Consider the following 21,483-nt stretch of genomic DNA (forward strand, 5'->3'; position numbering starts at 1 on the left):
GAGAAATGGATGAAACTTTAATCCTAGCTAGTGATCAGATTCATAGAAATGCCTAATTCTGCTCTGAATTTTACTGAGGAATTTGCCTCAAGCTGTCTTATAGCAGTGAGTTCCACAGGTTAACCAAGTGCTGGTTTTAAAAAAAGAATTTCCTTGCATCTGTTTTTTTTAAAACATATTGCCTTTCCGTGTCACTGAGCGCCTCTTTGACCTGGCATTATGGGAAAGGGTAAATTAGACTGCCCTTTGCACTATGCTGTTCTATACTTTCTTTACCTCTCACGTATCTCCTCTTGCTTGTTTCCTTTCCAAATGTCTCTTTAGCCTCTCTTCAAAGAGGCTCCTAGTGACAAATACCAAGGCAGGTCAGCTCCAGTGTGCTGCAGAATGGAACCATGCATTTGAAACTTCCAGCAGAGAGGAAGGACGGTGCAAAGGTTAGGGCACTAGAGAAAAGCTTGGGAGACCTGGTTCAAGTCCCTGCTATGTCTCAAGCTTCCTGTGTGATCTTGGGCAAGTCACTTAGTCTCTCTGTGCCTCAGTTTCCCATCTGGAAAATGGGGCTAAGTGGGAAGGACTCTCTCACAGGGGTGCAGTGAGGATAAATACATGAAAAGATTATGACGTGCTCTGAGATCTGACGCAAAGTGCTAGGTATTATTAGTGTGAGGCATTGGAAGTGCTGGGTGTCCATGGGTTGTGATGTCTCCATGACAGCGTGCGATTAATTGGTTGCTTACGTATTATTCTTAATACACTATCTATGTAACAGTGTATACACAGGGATGCTCTGTGGAGGTTAATTCGTGAGCAGGAGTGGGTGCTAGGAAGGAAGGAGGCTCTCCCGCTCTGGCGACACGGCTTCCCCTTGGGTTAGAAGTCACGCAAAGTCGGAGGCAGAGCCCAAAGCGCTGCGGTAATCGCAGCAGGAAGGAGCTAAAGCTGGTACTGCGGAGTGAGAGGCAGCTAGCTGTGATGACCAGCGGCTCCGCAGGACGGAGGAGGAGGGGACCTCCTGGGTTCAGAGCACCGAGTTTGTAGGCCATGGACACAGGCTGGAGGACAGGCCAGCAGGGATTTTCAGAAGCACTCGGCATTGGCCAAATTCTGCTCCCATTGAAATTGGGGGGGAGGGGGCCTGAGTGCTCTGGGGAGCCCCTCCCTGTGTGACTGGAGGTGCTGTTCCTGAGAACAAGGAAATCGCTTCTCTCTAGTGTCCTGAGCTAGCTTTGGTCTTGGGGGAACAGGTCGCTTGCGAGGGTGTTGCATCCCCCCACGCAGGGTACGAGGGTTAGGGTTGCATGGATCCCAAGCATGTGATTCCCCTGCTGTTCTCTAGCGGCCCCACAGGGTAATACACACACACTCCCATGACTTGCCCTGGGCTTTGCTCCTGCCGGGTCCTAATTCCTCTCCTAGTTTTCTTCCCCGACTCCAGCTGACCTGTGCAGGGGGATGTTCTTTGCCAGGCCTCCCTCCTTCATCTGAGGCAGCCTTTGGTTGAAGTGGGCAAGTGCCTTTCTCTAGAAAGCACCATTAGGAGTGGCACATTTGATAGGGTTACCAGGTGTTCCGATTTTTGTGTCTTTTCTTATATAGGCTCCTATTATCCCCCAGCCCCTGTCCCGAATTTTCACACTTGCTGTCTGGTCACCCTAGCATTTGATGAGCATAAATCCGGAGTCCACAGAAGGGGTGCCCCCACTGTGACGGGGATGGGGAGATCCGGAGAGCTGGAAGGTCTATTAACTCCCATTAGCATCATGGAGTGGAATCAGGCTAACCATGGAGACTTGCGCGTTTGCTGTGGGGCCTGGCTAGGTGGCTCTCCGAGAGCCCCTGGCATGTCCCCGGTCATCTCTAGTCAATACCAGCACTACAGAGCCCTGGGCTAGGATGAAAATGAACGTAAAAGCTGGTGAATGGAAGATTTTCCTTCCACTCCAGGGCTTAAGAAGCTGGAAGAAACCCACCCTCCAGAGCGCTCGTATTGGGACCTTCTGGGCGACGGGAGGTTCAGGGAGATGCAACATGGAAGACACTGGCCAGCGGTTGCTCTCAGCTGGATGGGGGAGAATGGAGCAGGAGGCCCTGGCCTCTGAGAGCTGAGCACTGTTTTGGCCAGTACACAGCCAGTCTACGATGCTTGTGAAGTACCCAGGTGTGTGTCAAACAGCCTGTGAAATCCCAGCTGGTTCTTGGGTTCAGCCCCTTGGCAGATGTGTCGCCTGGATGGTGCGAAGCACTCGTCCGTTTCTGACCCAGGTGCGTCATGATGTCTCAGAAGGATTTGTGGGACTCCGAGGAGCAGGGACGAACCCGTTAAATGAGGAGAAGCTGGCTCGGCTCTCGGAGCACCGGACTGCTCTAGTTTTCATTAGAGCTGATGCATGATGCCAGGAATAGAGGGGGAAGGAGACTATCCCCACCACTTAACTCCCCCAGACCTCTCACCTTTCTGAGCTCATGGGCTCAGCTAACTCGTTTGCGGTTTCTTTGGTGAGCCATAATTACAAGGCCCTGATTCGCCTTCAGCTACTCCTTAGTCATGTCATGCTTCTGCAGAGGGCTGGTCCACTGTGCCTAGCAGGGATCCGAGCGAAACCACCTGATAACCGCCCTCCAGCTCCAAATTGGGGAAAACACTGAAGGATCCATCTAGTAAGTGTCCTGCAAAGACAGAGATTGCCTTGTGGTGACACCGAATGGGCCCAATCCTGCATTCCTGATGTGGGTGTGCGGTGAATGCAGAATCAGGCCCTAGCGGTGAAGTAATGACCCTGGGGCTTTGTGACGAGGAGACAGTGGGTGCTCATGATGAAGTCTGCATGCCGAGACTTGGCCTTGCCTTCTGCCCCATGTGCTCACTTGCAGCAGATTCAGTGTCTGAAGGTAGCATCCAGGAAACCTGCGGTTCCAGAGTAATGCTGTGTTTGGAAGAACACAAAAAGAACTAAATAGCCCCAGGCAAACCTCAAAGCAGTGGTTCAAACTGGCTGTAATTCAGAGCGGTCTGCAAAGTGAGACGGAAGCCTAACAAGAACTGGCTTTTCCTTCGAGGAAAGCTTCCAGGAGGCAGCCCGGTGTAGTTAGAGCCCACGGCTGGGGGTTGGACAATAGGAATTCTGCTCCTGTATTGCCTTTAGCCTCAGTTTCCCATCTGGAAAACGGGGGGAATGACACTGACCCCCAACATCTGTGAAGAGCATCGAGGTCTTGGGATGCGAAGGGCTGAGTGCTGGGATGATCACTGCACCCTGCTTCCGTTCAGGCTGGAGACACCCAGGTCAGAACCTCTCCAGCACATGGTGACGCTCCCTCCCTTTTCACCAGGCACGGCGAACATGAACAATTACTGAACGTTGAAAAAATGGAACTTTGGTCAAACCTCCCAGAAGGTTCGTTTGCAAGTCTCTGGAGACGCTGCGAGTTCGTTCCTGTTCCCACGGAGCCAGCTCCCTGGGCCCTAGGGCGAAATGCAGGATGAATCTCTCTCCTTGTCCTCCTGTCATCTAGAGAAGATGCCGTCCAGCCCTCCCCCACACACTCCTGGCCTGCTTCCCTGGAGGCAATGCACAGGAACTGAGCATGGCACTGAGGTCCCACAAGCCTGGGTACTCTGGGCTGCCGAATCAAAGGGGGCAAGGGAGCACTGAGTCAATTGCTGCCCACCCCCTGGGCGCTGAGATGAGAGAACCCCATCACTGTAACACCAGCGTTCCCAGTGGTGGGGCCTCGGGCTGGGGGCGTGCTCGAGGGTATCTGGAAATCTACAGGTATTGCAATCTCAATGGGCCAGTCCAACATAGCATACGGCCCCCCCGATCGGACTGGGCCTAGGTGAGATGCTGTTGGAAGGATCCGTGTGTCCCCCCCACCTGGCCCCTATGCTAACATCGCCTCTCATGACATTATCATCTTCTTTTTCTCTCCTTCCCCTCTCCACCTCCCTGCCATTTCTCTTGCATCCCCATTCACTCCCAGAAGCTGGAAAGAGGAAGACGCACCGCCCCCCAGGTGTTTACGTCTCAGGTAACCTTCCTCTTAAAGCCACAGTGCCTGTATTTCCCTCCCCCCCACCCCGCCCAAAGAGTCACCATGCGGTAGGTTCCCTCCAGAGGTTTTGACCTTCTTCAGCCGCTGCTCCAGGAAATGTACTCGGGGCCAGGGAACCCGTTTGGGGGGGACCAGTGGAAAATGACCTGTGTGGTATTGAAAGAAATGTTGCCAAGTAGCTTGTGATCAAAATTTTGATCTGTCCTAAGATTGCTACAGTAGCCTGGAGGTCGGGGGGCATGCGGGGAGTTGCTCAGATTCAAAATGTTTTTGCTTTTGTTTAATATCCATCTAACGACCTGTTTTTATTTAATATCCATCTAACTACCTGTTTTTACAGAGAGCTCCATTGCTAAGAAATTTGACGCACCCCCTCCCTCCTTCCTGAGGGGGAAATGTGGTGTTGTTTATGTAGGACCTACACAAACTACAGTGCTTTGTGCTCCTTGCCTCTTACACACAACGGGTGCGGTTTAGCCGATTCCAAACTGTACCACGGGACCTACCCAGTGCACCTTAGGGGGCCCTGGTCGCTCAACGCCATCAGTAAGATCTTAGCTTGAAATAAAATCTAGGGAACTGCCATGATGCCTCCTGCAGGGTAAGGTCAGAAGGGAAAGCCATTTGTCTCTCCTCGGAGCAATCACTGGTGGGGTCACTCCTGCCCCAAACACCCCGGGGTCACAGCACCTTGGGTCGCTTGGCTGCAGTTCAGGTGGTTTGTCACGCCTGCCTCGGAAGGCCAGAGGTCTCTGCGGGGCCTCACATGGGGGTGAGGAGAGGCGTGCCCTAGCTGGTGCCCGCTGTTTGGCCCTCTCTCCTCGGAGGGTGTTTAACTGTGGCCCAGGGCTCTGCCCGCCAGTCAAATTGTCCAATGGCTTTTTGTTTCGATAAATGGGGCTCTTTAGGGGAGATGCATCAAACCTTGACAAGGGTATGGGCAGGGCCCTCGAGGGCTCAGAGCCCACTGCTGACACCACGTTGAAGAGCTCAGAGGAGAGAGCTGCAAGGGAGAATCTGTTTGTCTGGGCTTTGTAGGACCAGATTATGCCATGTATTCCTGAGGGCCACCTGCTGGCACCTTCTCTGTTAACGATCTCCTCCCATGTACACAGCCCTCTCTCGTCGACAGAGCACCCTCCCGACGCTCTTCGTATCCACATGAGCCCGCAAGGAACAGGACTCGCAGGGTCCAGCCTCACCTTTGCATTGGTGGCTTTGCTGCCGGGGGGATGCTTCTCGCTGGACGCTGCTCTCCTTTTCCCAGCCAGGAGGTGGCGATGTCCTCGCCCAGTGCCACTGCTCCAGGCCTCAGCAGAGCCGGGTTCCGAGGCTGCCCCCTGGACTGCACCCCTTTGTCTCACTAACTTTCTCTTTCTTTTCTTCTCTATCTTTTATTCTTGACCCTCTAGCCAGATCTTTAGTAGTAAACGGAATTTCTTTCGGATTCCCGCCAGCTGGAAACAGAGGTATCGCGTGCTTGGATACGCTTCCCATGACTTGTTTGGGGGCCTCTTTTTGCTTTGGGGGCAGAGCCCATGTGGAATGCAGCAGATTGCTGGGGATGTGCATGATGGTCCCTCTGTGCCTTGCAACGAGGGCTGCGGTAATGGAGATATGCCTGCTCTCCTGTACGTAGACTGGTGCATCTCCAGTGCAGCTGTATGGGGGAATTAGGTGCATCAGTAGAGATGGATCAAAACTTGCAGCATTGGAAGAGGCTTGTGATCTAGTGATCAGAGTACAGGGTAGGCTCTAATGCTGGCCCTTTCTGTGGCCTTGGACTAGTCACTTCACTGCTTTGTGCCTCAGTTTCTCCATCTGTAAAATGGGGGTGCTGCTGACTGGCATCATGACAGTGGATTAGCTGAATGTGTTGGAAGCACTGTGCAAGTGTTTATCCAACCCCCATAATACACCTTGGGAGTCTGGATAAAACCTGGATCCGCACCCCAACCACACTGGGGTTTTGTTCTGCAAAAGATCAAAACCCGATGGAGGAAGTTCTGCAAATTCCAAATCTGTCTGGGTGTGTTCTCCATCTCTGCCTATAACCCCATGAAATGCTGTGCTGAAAATCTACCCTGCGGCAGTTCTGTGGGTGTTTGAATACAAACCATTTTTGGAATGACTCTTAGCTATTCTAGATTGCTTCGTTCAACTGCTTGGGGAGGAAATGAGAACCCAGAGCCCCCGCTCTCTGCAATCTGCCCCTCTACTACAGCCCCTTGAATTCTACTTCTACCTCCCATCTCACGTAACACCCCATCGTGGATTAGCAAATGGACACTCAGAAGCGCAGCCAGTGGGAAATTTTCCAGTGGAATCAGTTTCCACTGGCAAATGCTGCGTCAGCGGAACTAAACCATTTTGTGGGAACGTTATTGATTCTGTTGCCCTTTCAGCAGGAAAGTCTCCAGCCCTTTCATTTAGACGTATGCAGGTTTATGTTAATAATTCATGATAGGATAGAAAAGTCAGAACAACGAAGTGGCCGCGAAACGTTTTCACTAGGTGGAAATGAAACATTTTGGAACGTTTCCTTGGGCGAAAAATTCCAAGATTTTGCTTCTCGACCCGCTTTGAGATGAAACCACATTTCCAAATCTCAGAATGGGTGGAAATTCTGCTTTGGAGCCAGCTCTGCTCGTGAGGTTTTAGGCTCCCCAGAGCGGCCGTATTAACCCCAGTTTCTGCCCTTCCCCACCCGGCTGGGAGCCAGTTCCCAGGCAATGGGGCAGAAGAGTGTGCACTGTCCTATCCAGTTAGGATAAAACCCAGCCCCCTTCCCTCATTTGGTGGAAGAACGGAGGTTGGTGGGTAGAGTTGCATGCAGCTTGTAGCTTAGGGGAAGGAGGAACTGCCAGAACTGCTGGGTGCGGCAAAACAACCTACAGTGCAACCCTCGAAGAGGGGCGGCTTCCCCGGCTGCATCAGAGTCTACAAGTATACAGAGTAGCCCCCTGAGCTGGCTTCTCCTGGGAGCAAGGATGGCCGTGTGGTTCAGCCACCTCACTGGCCTGGCACTGGCTTGCTGTGTAACGTAGGGCGAGTCAGCTCGCGTCCGAGGATACCGGCTATGGAGAAGCTGTGGGGAGAGAGTGCCAAGCCCTGGGCCACCAGCATCTCTTTGGCCAGGCTTATTCCATGCTAGCTGAGTGGCTACTGAACTGTGTATGTGCTACGACTTTGCCTGGCAGGCCGTATGCCCACTCCTGGCCACGGAGGGGGGGTGTCCTGTTCGTGGGTTGTCTGGCCTCAGACAGAGGTCATGCCATTGCTAGTGGGAACCCCACGCCCCGGGACCAGATGCTGCCATTTGGAAGGCTAGTGAATCGCCCATCGTGCACTGATGAGAGAGGGAGCCCTGGCCAAAATCCATGATGAATCTGAACAGGGGTGATTAATCTCCGCTGGGCTGGGCTGGGCCAAGGGTGCTCTGTCCCGTGTTTGATCCAGACTCCTGTATGGGATCAAGCCGGTCTTGAGGAGTGGGGGAGAACTGAAGTCCCGAGGCCTTTGGGCAGAGGGTTTGGAGACCCAACCTTGATATTCTATCTTAATTCCCATTTGCTGGAATGCAGATGCTCCAACCACCAAGGCTCAACTGTCCCTCCTATCAGAAGGTTAGTGGAGTAAAGAGCGGGTCAGGACACCTGGGTTCTATTCCCAGCCCTGATTTGTTCTGTAGCCTTGACCAGGCTGTTTAATGGCTCTGTGCCTCGGTTTCTCCATCTGTAATAAATCTTCCCTACCTCCAGGGGGAGAGATGAAGTTAAATTAACAGTAGAGTGCTTTGAGATCCCCGGATGAAAAGTGCTAGGGGAGGGCACTGTGGTGGTGAATGTCGCAAACTTTGTGTGTGTGTGTATGTGTGCAAAGTGATCTATTTTCCCCAAGAATGATCAGGACCCCCCCCCTCGCCCCCTCCCGATCTGGATGAAACCTGAAAATGTTTTTCTGTGAGCGGTCGAATCCTGCAATGGGCCACGCTCTAAAGCGTTCCGGGGATTGGGGGATGTTTGCGGGTTGTCTCCCGTCTCTGGCTCAAACTTAGTGTCCCTCCCCCTGCCTTTCCATTCCAAAGAGACCGAAGCGGAAATGGTCATGTTGTTCTCTCCACAGCGAAAGGGCCGATCGAGAGACCGAACCGATCGCTGATGACAAACCACCAGGCCCCGCCCCTCCTGTTCAGTATTGATCATGGGCTGTAGGGCTCTGCCTCCGTTTTTGCATGGTATGTGGCGGTCGTGCTTGCTGGCATGCGGGGGATCTGCCCGCGACGTGCTGGTAGAACTCGGACAGGTTTGGGTGGGTGGGGAAAGGGATTCAAGAGACGTTCTGGAACTGGGCGGGGCTTTTGGAGGTTTACGACCCAGCGGGAACTTCTAGAACTTTGTGTCGCCAGCTCTCTCTCCACTCCCTGATCCCGGAGCAAAACCGGAGCCTCTCAAAGTTCTAAAAGGTTCTAGGTTCTGGACCTGACAAACTCCCAAACGTTCTAGAGCCCACCAGGCTTCCAGAAGCTGCAGATGAGGCCTGCGGGGTAGCCCTCGCTCGTCCACGCAGCTTTCTCTACCGGCTTGTGGGAGAGGGATGCAAGCTTCAGTGGAAGCTCTGCATTGTGAGCCGTATCCCAAGCCCACTGAGGTCCAGATGGGCTTGGGATCCAGGCCGGCGACTGCTCCCTGTGATGGATGTTCTGTGCGCCGGGGAGCCAGCTGCTTGGAGTCAGAACATGATGCTGCTCATGGGAAGATTTGTTTGATTTGAGCCCTCTGTGGCTGTGCCAGGCCCACTCCCCGAAACCTGCACGTCCAAACACGTCCTCACCATGTTTCCAGTGGCCTGGCACACCTGTCCCGTTCCACGTCACGTGCGGCTGTCGCCATTCTCATCCTTCTCTTTGTTTTCAGCCTGTGCAGTAAGTACTAAGGTTGGGTCTGGGGCTTAGAGTCCTGCTGTGTTGCAAACTCCCGTTGTCCCTTAGCACCTCCACCTTCTTCCCCCTCCCCGATTCCGATGAGGGTTTTGTCTTACAAGCAAACCCTAGACATGAGCCTTTCTGAGATTCTGCTCACTTGGCCTTCATGGGCTCTCCCCCTCTGCTTTCCTCTCGCTCCAAACCTTGCTGAATTGAGGCCGGGCTGACTTCCCCTCCGTATTTGTCTTTACTACCCCATCCACCCTTTGGGCACCACTGGATTTTATGAGGATGTCACTGCAGTCTGGAAACCCACCACAGCAAGGACAATTCCAGACATCGTCCACATCATGAATTATAAAGGGAATCCTGCAAAAAGGCCGCCATTAGGCATAGGCAGTGCCTGGCAATGTTGGGCCCTGGCTTCTTAAGGGCTACCGCAGTACAAATGATGATGAATAGTAAAACCAGGCCCTGATTCTCCTCTTGTGTGCGCTGGGGGGAACTCGGCTGACTTCAGCAGCTGATTTACCCCTGTGTCAGAGACAAGAATCAGACTACTTGTCTTCGCCCTCCATTGTCTGCCAACACCCTCTCTGGAATGTGTTTCCTTATTGATTTGTGTCTCTTTTCTAACCCTCCTTTTGACCCTTATTAATTTTCCATCTCCGTCGCAGCAAACATAAGTCTCTTTTGCTGTATTTTCTCATTTGTCCATGGCCATCGGGATTGTGTGGGTGAGCTAACTGCTGCGGCTCTCCAGCCACAAGGGGTGAGCACAAACATTGTTTTGGTGTAGGTCCTACATAAATGAGGTCTGTTTTTAATACATACCTTCCGCAGAGGGGCATATTTAAAAAACAACCACAAAAGGGGTGAGAATTTGGAAGATATTCTAATGGAGGGAAATTAGGGCCTGGCCCACCCAAATAATGAATTGCCAAAGGGTCTCTTTCCCCCTCGGCAGGCTGGGCAGAGTTTAGCCATCAGCACATCGTGTTGGTTTATCTAGTCCTCTGCTGAGAGCCTGACCCGGCTTCTTAGTCCAGGGTGAGAGGTGGGAAGGTGGAGACAAGCGAATCAGCTGGGTATTATTGTAGGCTGCAAGGCCCTGATTGAGTGAGGCAGTGGTGAAGGTGACTTTCCCCATTGGATGTGCTTCAGGGCATCGGCGGGGCTGGTGTCCCTACTGATAGCTTGGAGTTAGCTCAATGCCACTGCTTCCCCAGGCTGCTTTGCAGTGACACGCGACACCTCAGTACATCCAAGACACAAGGATCTTCCCTGACTCGTAGGGGCAGTGCCCTCGGGGCTCGGCTCGCTATCTCAGCAAAGCCTTGTGCCGAAAGCCCTGCCAGAAGCAGGGGTTTGTCTGTCTCCTCCCCTCCCTGCTGTCTCCAGTCTATCTTCATTTCATACCAGGTGGTTTCTCTTCCAGCTCCCATGTGCTCTGTCTGTGTCTCTCCACCCTCCACCCCATCCTGTGTCCCCTCCCCATTGGTGCTCTCTTTGCTGCCAAAAAAATGTTTCAACTAAAATACCCAGACGCCCGTCCCCTGTTAGATAATCGGGGCAATCATTCCTTCCGTTCAGCGCATACAGGCGCTGGGCTTTTCGCACCATAAACCATCTGCATTCACAAAGGGCCCTTACCCAGAGCAGCACTGAAGGACGGGGCTTTTAGCCCATTAAAGTCAACAGGACTTAAGCGCTTGCTGAAGTGTTTTCCTGAATCACACACGCACACACACGTTGCACCAGCCACTGGAGTCTGCACCCTAGCTACAAAGTTTGCAACAAGGATCTGACTTCCCTGCCCAACTCCAGGCTCTTTGGATCCAGGGATTCTCACTTGTGCAAGGCGCTCGTGGTGCCGTTGTGGCCGGGGCCAGCTTCAGGCGAGCCCCATTCACGAGCCCCCAACACCAGGGCAAAGCCTGAGCTCTTCCCTTGGGCAAACTCCACGTGGCTTTACTGGAGAGGGCCAGAGCAAGGAGCTCGGGGTCTGGCCCGATCCAGTAGGAAGAAGCTGCATGTGCCCCTCCAGGTGCCCGGCGGCAGCTCCCCCTCCCCAGGCTAATGCCGGCTGTCCTTCCTCCCCGCCACTCCGCAGCAACAAAATGGGCATCAAGGACCGCATCCGCCTGAACAACTCACAGAGGCAGGGCAGCCGGGGAAAGCAGCACCTGGCCCCGCCCATGCGCCGCTCCCCCAGCACCGAGAACGTGCAGGAGGCCTCCAGCCCCACCAAGGTGCAGAAGAGCTGGAGCTTCAATGACCGCACCAGGTTCCGGGCATCGCTGAGGCTCAAACCTCGGCCACCAGTGGAGGGTAAGTCCCATTTCCCCCGCCCCCCATTTCTGTTTTGCACCCAAGTCTTTCGAATGTGAGTTGCCCTTCAGAATGGACCCCCCACTGCCCTCCATGGGCAGTTGTGGAGCTAGTGCGCAGGAGTGGCAGCCAGGACGCCAGGCTTCTTGGCCACTGACTCGCTGTGCAAGGAAAGTCACCTGCCACTCTATGCCTCAGTTTCCCCCTCTGTGGCTTGGGGATGGGCCTACCCAAGAGGGGGATGGGGAGCCTGTGAAGACGCTGACATGCTGGAAGGTCATCGGTTGGGAGGCGCTAGAGAGGAGCCTGGTGGTAAATGCCACAGGACCCGCGGCTGAACCACGTAGAACCCGTGTTATTCATGGTGAACCAAAGGAGACCTTGAACCCAGACCCGTGCATGGGCGGAGAGAGGACTGGGGTGAAGATTGCTCTAAGGGAGATTTGCACCCCGTGAAACACACCTGAATTGGGAAGGGGGAAGCAACCCCAGCCCTTTATGGGAAGTCCCTGTTTTCTGTCCTCAGTTGACGGCCTGGTGGAGGAGAGCACCGAGGAGAAGGGCTACCAGTGTGACTTGACCTTCGAGGACATCATGCCAGCTGTGAAAACGCTCATTCGGGCTGTCAGGTGAGTCCAGCTCGCCAGCCATCCCTGCGCCCACCCGCCCACCGGTACCAGTTCTCAGCCTGTGGCAGGGAGCAGGCCTGGCAATCATTGGCCACCTCCATCCTGCGGGAGGTTTGGGTTGGGGCCTCTCCCAGGCAGCTGCCCCTGGGTGGGCTCTCGGAGATTCTTCATTAGGGTTTTGGCTGCCGCGGCAGGAGAACTCATGCCTGTCTGGCTGTTAACCTCCATAGGTCTCGGGCTGGTCAGGGTAGCCAGCGAGTGGGGAGGGTGACGGGAGGAGAGCAGGCGAGCTCTGTGCCCAGCCTCTGAGGCCGTGCTAACAATTTGCCCTGAAACCCTCAAACGATAGAGTGGCCTGTTCCACAGTTCATGCACCAGCCCTCGGCAGCATCCAGCTCTTCGCGCTCCATCCTAGGCCCCTTTTGAGCCAGATGCTGGGAATTTTGAGCCAGGGTGGCGTTCTTTTTCACGTATCCAGTGTGTGCCAACAGCAAATGGCATTTCCCCTTGTCTCCGTGCCAGCCTGACTGTTGCTCCTTCCAAGCCTCAGAGGGTCCAGGGTCTGGCGGGGAGGGGCAGGCTGAGGTTCTTGTCAAGGTGGGCTCTTGCCATCCTTGGAACTCCCTGCACCTGCGTGCCAGAGCCGTGCATGCCGAGGGCTGGCCAGTCTCGCCCCCTCTTTCTGTTTCATTGATTTGCCAACAGGTTTGTTCCCCGATAAGGGACCCTGACACAAATGACTGGCTCTGCTAAGCAGGCGCGTTCTGGCTTCAGCGTAGCCACCTGAGCCCGGGGAGCTGAGCTCTGCAGCACCCAGGATCGAAAGGAGCAGGCGGACGGGGAGCAGGGTGGGTGGAGACGCTGGTTTGGTTGCAGAAGCTTTCCTGCTTTTATGTGCCTGGGTTAATTCTTTTTCTGGTCTTAAAACCCACATGCACGTGCCGTACTGCAGACACAAGCCAGGCCTCCCTGGCCGCTCCCCACCCATCTGAAGAGGCCGCCCTGAATAGAGCCATTGTTAATGGCCATGCCGCTGGAACAGGGACCTTGCGATCTCTAGCCACCTCTTCTGGCTGGGTTGAGGCACCGAGGCTGTAGCAATGCTGTTGTAGCATGGTGGGGGAGACTGGGAGAAAGGGTGGGGGAAGATATGTGGAAATACCCCCCCCCATACAACACATTGGCTCTCTAACGGGGAGGTGACGTGGGGCATTAACAGGAGTGAAGTAGATGCTGTGAGCCCAGAACACATCCTTAATGATGGGAGCAGAGGGCTGGGCACCTGGATTCTATTGCCAACTCTGGAAGGAGAGTGAGGTCTAGGGTTAGAGCGGGGAGGAGGCTGGGAGTCAGGACTCCTGGGTTCTATCATGGATGCGAACAGTTGCGGGTGCAATTCTCTCTGCATTTTTCAAGACCAGCTGCTGTGACCTGACCATTGCAATAGTTCTTTGCACCCACAGACCGGACACTTACCTGCCGGCTGACAGTTCTTGTGCATGCAGTTTGCTGGCACTGAACGGGGGGCAGCTTTGGAGAAATCTTACCCTGGCCTTCTCCCTTTTCCCGAGTTAGCAGCAGGCTCTCCTCCATGCTGTGACATGTCCTAGCCCTGGCCAGTCCAGCAGCGTATGCATGCCTTCCTGCAGCGCCGGCCTTTGATCCTGCAGCGTATGCATATCTAACATCGCCAGCTAATTGAAGCCACTTAACACAAGCTGGAAGAGCGCAAGCCCGAGGTTCCCAAGTGGCTTGTGCTAGCTCACGATGCCTGTTTGCACAAGAGATGCTCCCCCACCCCATCCTTCCGTCTGCGGAGTTATGAAATTCTCCATCACAGCCCTGCTAATGAGCCCTCTCCGCCAGCATCTCTCCCTCCGCTGCGTTAGCAGCATTGCGGCTAGTCGTTTGACAAGGAGCCGGTGACTGACGAGCCAGGGTTCAGGGAGCCAGTTAGAGGCTGGGTTATTCTCTTCTCCTCTGCTTCCTTCCCAGAGCAGGTTTCACTGTCATGGAAAACAGGCAGGCAGGTTATTTCCCACGGCAAGAGAAGAGCGGCCCAGGGTGCCAAGATCCGGTAACTGCTCTCAACATCTTGCAAAGCCCAGAGAGATCGTCTCCCCTTCTCTCCCAACACTTGCAGTGTGCCTGTTTGTTCCCAGGCTCTGAAAAGAGTGCAGCTGGGACAGACACGGCTAGCCGCACACTGCACCTCTGGGCGTCAGGGGTGCAATCGTGTCACTTCAAAGAGTGTAACTTGCACCCTGAGAGAGCTGGAAGAGATGACAGACCATTCTGTGGTCATGGTCTCCAAGGGGAAAGCCCTTGTGCCAAGAGGTCGCTCTTACACTGAAGATGGTAAACCCTGGAGTCATCCAGACTTCCAGTGGTGGGGAGTTCCACTGTCCCATCTCTGGGGACCATGGCTTAAAGAGGGCGCTGGGGCCTTGTTTGACCTCAGCTGTCCTGGTGGGTCCTAGGGCCTCTGAGATAGCTGGGCCATGACCCGCGTCAAGTCTGTTGCTCAGACCCGTCCCCACCCCACCCCTCTCTCAGGCAACCCCTTGTGTCCCGGCAGGATCCTGAAGTTCCTGGTTGCGAAGAGGAAGTTCAAGGAGACCCTGCGGCCCTACGACGTCAAGGACGTCATCGAGCAGTACTCAGCCGGCCACCTCGACATGCTGGGCCGCATCAAGAGCCTCCAGTCACGGTGAGCTGGCTCCCGCTGCCCAGCCCACAGGGGCCTGTCCCATAGCTGCTTCCGCAGCCCCTGGCAAGGCGGGACGCGGAGCCGCATAATTCAATAGCTGACGTCACGCACGCTGGGCGAGTGACTCTGTGACCCTGCCACGCACCCAGGGCAGGGCAGGTGCAGAGAAGAGGTTTGACTCTGCTCCCAGCCTGGCCCAAAGGCCGCTGGCTGTCAGTGAACTTTGGATTTAGCCCTTAGGCGCAGCCGTTGAAAGGTATGTGCATTGTGACGTAGGCAGGTAGGAGCCAAGATCCCATTGACAGCCCATGGGATTGAGGTGCCTTGGTCCCTAAATCATTTTGAAAGTGAGGCTTGGGTGCCTAAGTAACTTCGGCATCACAGTGCCGGGCACAGCAGAGCCGAAACACCATTAAAAATCTGGGCCTTCACCCTTTAGCGTAACCAGCAGAGGCTGGCGCTTTGAGACGCGACGCGCCCGAACCCCACTGAAGGCCGAGAAGGGTCAGTGCTTTCCCGGAGGAGGTGGCCCATCCGGGGAGCCAACGACAGCTGGACAAGGGTCAGATTCGCATCGCGTGCCCTTCTCTGAGAGTATCCCGAGCACAAGGGTGTATCCCGAGGTGACTGAGTTCAGGAGAACACTTGGTGTTTGAGTCCGAACGGAAAATGCCTCTTGCCGGCGCGGTTCGCTTTGGGGCCGCCCAGACGGAATGGGTGCCATCTTGCAGGGACGAACCCAGCCAGCCCGGTGAGGCAGGCAACGCCTTGGGTCCAGCAGGAGATAGCAAGTGGGTGGGGGACGGGCAAGCCCAGAAAATCGCAGGGGAGGGCGACAGGGTGAAGGGGAGTCGTTCTCATTGGGCTTAGAAGTGGGTAAGCGAAAGTGCGGCTTGTACAATAAGAATTGTGCTTCCGACATTGCTCCCCCCTGTATCCCTAAACCCCAACACAGACACCCCTAAACCCAGACACTGACCCCCCTTGTACCCCTGAACCCTGACAGTGACCTCTTGAACCCCTAAACCCCAGTGCAGACATCCCTAAACCCAGACACTGACCCCCTTTCTACCCTAGACCCCCAACGCAGACACCCCTAAACCCAAAGATTGACACCCCCCTTGTACCCCTAAACCCCAACATAGACACCCCTAAACCCTAACACTGACCTCTTCTACCCTAAACCCCAAGGCAGACACTCCTAAACCCAAACATTGACCCCTCCCTTGTACCCCTAAACTCCAACACTGACCCCCTAAACCCTGACATTGACCCCCTTCTATCATAAACCCCAGTGCAGACATCCCTAAACCCTGACACCGACCCCATAAACCCTGACTGTGACCCCCTTCTCCCCTAAACCCAGACATTGACCCCCTAAACCCAGACATTGACCCCTTTGCATCCCTAAACCCCAACATATACACCCCTAAACCCTGACATTGAAACCCCCCTGTACCCCTAAACACTGACACCAAAACCCAATACTGGCCTCCCCTTCCACACTGAGCCCCTACCCTGACCCCCCCCTTCTGCCACCCTACACTGATACCCCTTCTACCTCTAAAACCCCAACTACCCCTACCCCCAAAAAAGGATAAAATCAAAACCAAACCCTTTGCTTTAAGCAGAATTTTGACCCCAAAAAGGGAGACGTGCCAGAGACTCCAGGGATCCCACTATTGCTATTGATTTTGCAAGGAAGGTACCCAGATGCTGTGGTGATGGGCAGCAGGATAAAACCCTAAAACAGAGAGGTGGTGGCCCCTTAAATGGCTTGAAATTATTCGTTTGGCCCTCGGGCTGAAAAGGTGCGTCCCCCCGCAACCTGTAGTGACAGGGAGTAGGAGGCCAGGCAGCCCAGACCCTCCAAGGTACCTACCGGCCGAACTCCCGTTGATTTCTGGGTCTTCCTTCTCCGAGCCTGATTCTCTCTGGCAATAAGGCCCCTTTCATTCTGAGCTCCCGCTTTCCCCCTCGTCCTGTCTTCTCACCCATAGCGTGGACCAGATCGTGGGAAGGGGAGCCATTGCGGTCGATAAGAAGACCCGGGAGAAGGGAGAAAAGTCCCTGGAGGTCGACCTGGTGGACGAGCTTAGCATGATGGGCCGAGTGGTCAAAGTGGAGAAACAAGTAAGGCTGAGGTCGGGGGGCACGTGCAGCACCGTGCATGCTCCCGAACATGCGGCCCGGCCCCTACGCTTGCCATGCCCGTATGTGTGTGTGTCAGCCGGAGAGAAACCAGCTGGCTGCCTGTCCGACCATCCACGTCCTGGGGTTGTTACAGTTGATTTGTAAAGAGAAGATAGACCATAGGCCATGTTACTTTCTTTTTCTTTTTCTTTAGCAGTCTAGAGGTTAGAGAGGGGAGCTGGGAGCCTGAACTCCTGGGTTCTATTCCCACCTCCGGGAGGTGAGTGGGGTCTAATGGACAAAGGAGAGGACTGGGAGTTCAGTTCATCATGTTAGTAAAATTCTTTCACATGTGACTTGACCAGGATTTGGACCCAACTGGCTAGAAGTGAAAAACTACTGCACCCTCCCGCCCTCTCTTCTGCTCCACCATGCAACCTGGTCCCCCCTTAATCTGGGGAGCCCCTGCTTCCCCACACGCTGAATCGCCATTCCAATTATATCAGGCCTGGCTCAATCCCCCTCCTCTTCTTCCCCGTCCCCTCCAGGTACAATCCATAGAGCACAAGCTGGACTTGTTACTGGGCCTCTATTCCCAGTGCCTGCGGAAAGGCTCCATGAACTCCTTTACCCTGGCCGCCACGCAGATCCCCAGCTTTGACCCGGACATCACCTCCGACTACCACAGCCCCGTAGAGCACGAGGACATCTCAGTGTCCGCGCAGACCTTAAACATCTCCAGGTCGGCCAGCACCAACATGGACTGAGAGGGGTTCCCAGCACAAGTGGGGCAGAGCTGGGGGACCGGTCCTGAGCCTGGTGGTGAACATTCTTGTAGACAGACACACTGATAGCTAGCAGGCAAGAAGACCAAGCCGTGAACCCAGCCAGGTTCTGGGCTGGGGACCACGGGGCCTCATCTAACCTGTCCTGATGCACTATGAGCCTCACCTTGATTTTACTTGAACAAGTCTTCCTTCTGACCGTGCACAAGCCGGAATTATTAAGCAACTAGTATTCAGCACCAGGGAGCCAGCTGGGGCTGGGACCCCGGGGGATGCAGCCGAGAGAGAGTTTCTTAAAGCATTAAACCTACAAAACCAACGAGAGAACGCCTGGTATCTAAGAAGCTCTTTTATTTATAGGATCAGCCTCTCTAGACTTTGTCCTCTGCAGGCTGTCTTTTCTGCAGAGGAAATCCCCCTCTCCCGGCACATCCCTGGTTGGGGTGGTGCCGCCCCAGTGCAGCGGGAGGGCGAGTTGGCCAGGGATGCAACGGGCCAGTGCGCCTTGTCACTCGGTCTTTTTTCTGGGCGCCTCTCCGGGAACCGTCCTTGGAATGAGCTTTGACACAGGGTATGGAATGACCGAGAGCGTCTCAACTCCAAGGTTGGCAGTTCTGACCTCTTCACCAACGTACGCGGCATCCCTGAGGGTCTACGCCGTTGCCCCTCCCGGGAGCCGGAGCAGGGTGCTTACTAACAGCTATGCAAGGCTTTGTAACCCTTTACCATCCAGTGCTACACAAGGGGCATTGTGACTCGATTGAATGTGCTTTCTTCTGGACCGAGGAAATCGCTGGGGAATGGCCAAGTTTTGCCTCCCTCCCGGGTTTCCTATCTCCCAGCGAGCAGGGGCTCCGATTCCTGCAGCCATGACGGTAACTCAGTAAGCCCAGTGGAACCGTCTGTGGAGCAGTGTGCGTGCACGGAGGGCCGCGTGTATGCCGCAGTGTTTCAATATGCAACCCTCGATCCCGACAGGAGAGGCGGACGAGTAGCCCGTCGGCCTAAGCAATAGGTGTTTGCCCTGCGCCCTGGGGCCGGATCCTGGGCTGCTCGAGTCAGTGGGGTTTCACGGGGCGAACGCTGCTCCTTTGGAGCCTGGCGGACAGACTCGGATGGACTTTGGATCAGGCCCTTGACTTGAAAGGGGGTAACTGGCCCGTTGGACCAAATGCAGCCCTGTTGCATGAGTCTGTGGAGTTAACAGCAGGCCTGGATCTGGTCCATTGCACCTGGCTGTTGGTGGGGGGGGTGGTGCATAGGTGGGTGTCGGCACAGCCAGGAGGAGGGTAAGGATGCTGTAGCTTCATGTTAGCTCTTCTTTCCCCCCTCCACGTCTAGTCTGCCCAGCTCAGGCAGCCCGCCTTGCCCACTGTGGCTTCCGTACGTCTCCTTGTGGCACGGAAGGCAGCAGTAGCTTAGGGTACCCAATATCTCCAGACCTCGTTTTCCCAGAGGTGGTTCCCCAACTGGATCGCTTCTCTCCTCTGCCCCCTTCTACAGCCTAACCCATCAGCTGGGCACGGGGCTTCACTTGGGGACCTGCTGTCCTTAGTCAACCAGCTTAAGTGTCTCTCAGCACGCTGGGGCTTTGCCCATAGATCCTACCCTCCACCCTGTCCCCCATTGGTAGCCCATTCATTTCAAACCCTGGTCCCTGGTCCCCCAGGGGCTCCATAAAGGAGTTCACTACTGGATGGGGGCCTTAGCCCCCACTCTGGCTCCTGAAAGAGCCCTGATTTCCCTTGCACATCCTCTGTGGTCAGGAATATTCAGTATCCATTGGAGCTGACTGGGTCAGGCCTGGAGTCAGAACCCCTTCCCCGGCCTGTTTTCTAGTGGGGGTGTGACTGAAATCCAGCAGGAACAGGCTCTGGCATAAGAGGGATTTTTTTGGCCCGGAGATTTCAGTGTCATCAAATCCATCTAGGAACTGATTTGGCTTTGAACCTGGAGCCCTCTTCCCAGTCCAAACCCCACCGGTTTCCCAGACCTGCTGGTGCTCCCATGGGGGTGGCTGGGGCTGGGGCGGAGGCCGGAGAGGTGCGGGGGGGGGTAATAGACTTCCCATAACACAGGATCTCTGCCTGGAAGGAGAGGTGGGATGCGTTTCTCGTGCCTGCGCGTTACCCCTCCTGTGCAGTTAAATGTCTTCCAGGGTCACCGTGCACGTTGTCCCCCTGCCCCTCGGTCCAAGGCAAACCCCTGCAGAGCTGGGCAGCGCTTCCCCTCCCTGCAGTTAAATTACATCAGGCACCAGCCTTCTGTGGGGGCCAAGAGCAGCTCTTGAATTTCGACATGAAGAGTTTGCATCCTCCCTCTCCCCCCCTCCCCGAGAGGCTGCCAAGGGGCAGCTCTGGCCTGCAAGGAGGCCAGAACAAGGGGTGGCTCTTGGGAATGGCTGGGCAATTGTCCAGCCTGCAAGTGCTTCAGCTGAGAGCCTGGCTCTGGAATGCGCCCTCCTGCACAGGCATGCTGCTGTGCCATTCCCTGGCAGAGCGGGGGCCTCGCCGGACCCTGGCCCCACCAATGCCTCCTTTCACCACCCCTGGGGGCTCCCTGACCTTCACAGCCCCTCTTGTAATGGTGGGGGCGTAGGTCAGGTCAAAAGGACCTCCCTCTCCCTTCGCCGCCCCAGCGGGTATCTAAAGGGTGGCGGGGGACGTGAGTAGAGTAACCTGTCCCCACACCTTCCAGCTCCCAGCCAGCTCCCCGGATCTACCGGCGTCGGGGTGGGAGAGACGCCTGCTGCAGGGCCGTGCACCGGAGCTCAGGCATGGGGGGCTCCCTCCCCGTTCAGCTGAGTCCCACTTGCATTTCGTGCCTAGGTAGTGCATGCCGCCCGCCCCCACGGAGACCCCTGCCCAGAGCCGGTCTCATCCCAACCTGCTTGCATGCTCTAGCATGTCTCCTGACTTGTGCAGCGAGACCCTCCACCCCGTGCCCCTGCCCCGATCGCGGCGCCTATCGCGCTGCGGCGTAGGAGGGCACACGCCGGCCCCCTTGCCTGGGCAGACGTGTCTCGTGTCTGTACGGGGTGGGGATGCGGTCGGGGGGGGTCAAGGCTTCGGCCAAAGGAGAAGAAGTAGGAAACCCCTCCAGGCGCTTCCCAGCGACCCTTGTTTCCGAGATGAAGATAGTTACCTCACTTTACTAACTTATTAACTTATTTGTTTCATTAAAGTTTTACGTAGACAGCTGCTTGCCTGCCTCCTTCTTCCTCTTCAATCCCTCCACAGGGGTGCTCCGGGCCAGAAGGGGCCGGGGGTGGACTCCCCTCAGTCGCTTCTTCGTTGCCCCCAGTAGGTGGCGCCCCAGACCCACGGCAGAGTCACTGCGGCCCTATACTGCTTTTGGACAGAGTGAAGAGGGCAACATTGCGGGGTCCCAGGCCAGCTCCACCCCGCCCCCGCAGGGTGTTGGTCACTCAGCCCAAAGGAAGTCACAGGTAGCCTGAACCGCCAGAGAATCAGGCCCCCGGTCTTGAGCTACTCCCAGCCCCCGTCACCACGGTAAGCGTTGTATTTATTAGATAACGGCCCCTTGCACCTGGGGCGCTGAAAGCCCTTTGCCGACGCTGATTTAACCACCCAAGCCCCCTCCCCTGTGGGGCAGCAGGACCCTGAGCTACAGATGGGGAAACAGAGGCATGGAGAGTAACTCACCCAAAGTCACACGAGAAAGCCCTAGAACAGAGCCCAGAAGTCCTGAAAAAAGAACAGGAGGACTTGTGGCACCTTAGAGACGAACAAAATTATTAGACCATAAACTTTCGTGAGCTACAGCCCACTGCATCGGATGCATGAAGTCCTGTCTCTCCGTTCCCTGCTCTGGTAGGCCACCCTTTCTCCCTTGGGGTGACGCACCTGGGGGGCGGCCGGGCGCGCCATCAGGGTATTTCTAGCACGGGGAGGA

General features: G+C 55.4%; 1 protein-coding gene across 1 annotated transcript in view; it reads left to right on the top strand.

Moving 5' to 3' along the window:
• The window catches only part of KCNQ4 (potassium voltage-gated channel subfamily Q member 4), a 79,492-nt gene extending 59,924 nt beyond the window's left edge, over positions 1-19,568 (top strand). Inside the window, exons 10-14 of the mRNA XM_084609719.1 lie at positions 11,094-11,311; positions 11,838-11,940; positions 14,519-14,650; positions 16,651-16,783; positions 17,332-19,568. Coding sequence (XP_084465845.1) covers positions 11,094-11,311; positions 11,838-11,940; positions 14,519-14,650; positions 16,651-16,783; positions 17,332-17,550 — 805 coding nt within the window. The 3' untranslated portion in view covers positions 17,551-19,568. The remainder of the gene's footprint in view (positions 1-11,093; positions 11,312-11,837; positions 11,941-14,518; positions 14,651-16,650; positions 16,784-17,331) is intronic.
• The last annotated feature ends 1,915 nt before the right edge of the window (positions 19,569-21,483 follow it).

Source organism: Lepidochelys olivacea (genome assembly GCF_965140295.1).
Source record: "Lepidochelys olivacea isolate rLepOli2 genome assembly, chromosome: 19".
In the NCBI taxonomy this organism is placed as follows: domain Eukaryota; kingdom Metazoa; phylum Chordata; order Testudines; family Cheloniidae; genus Lepidochelys; species Lepidochelys olivacea.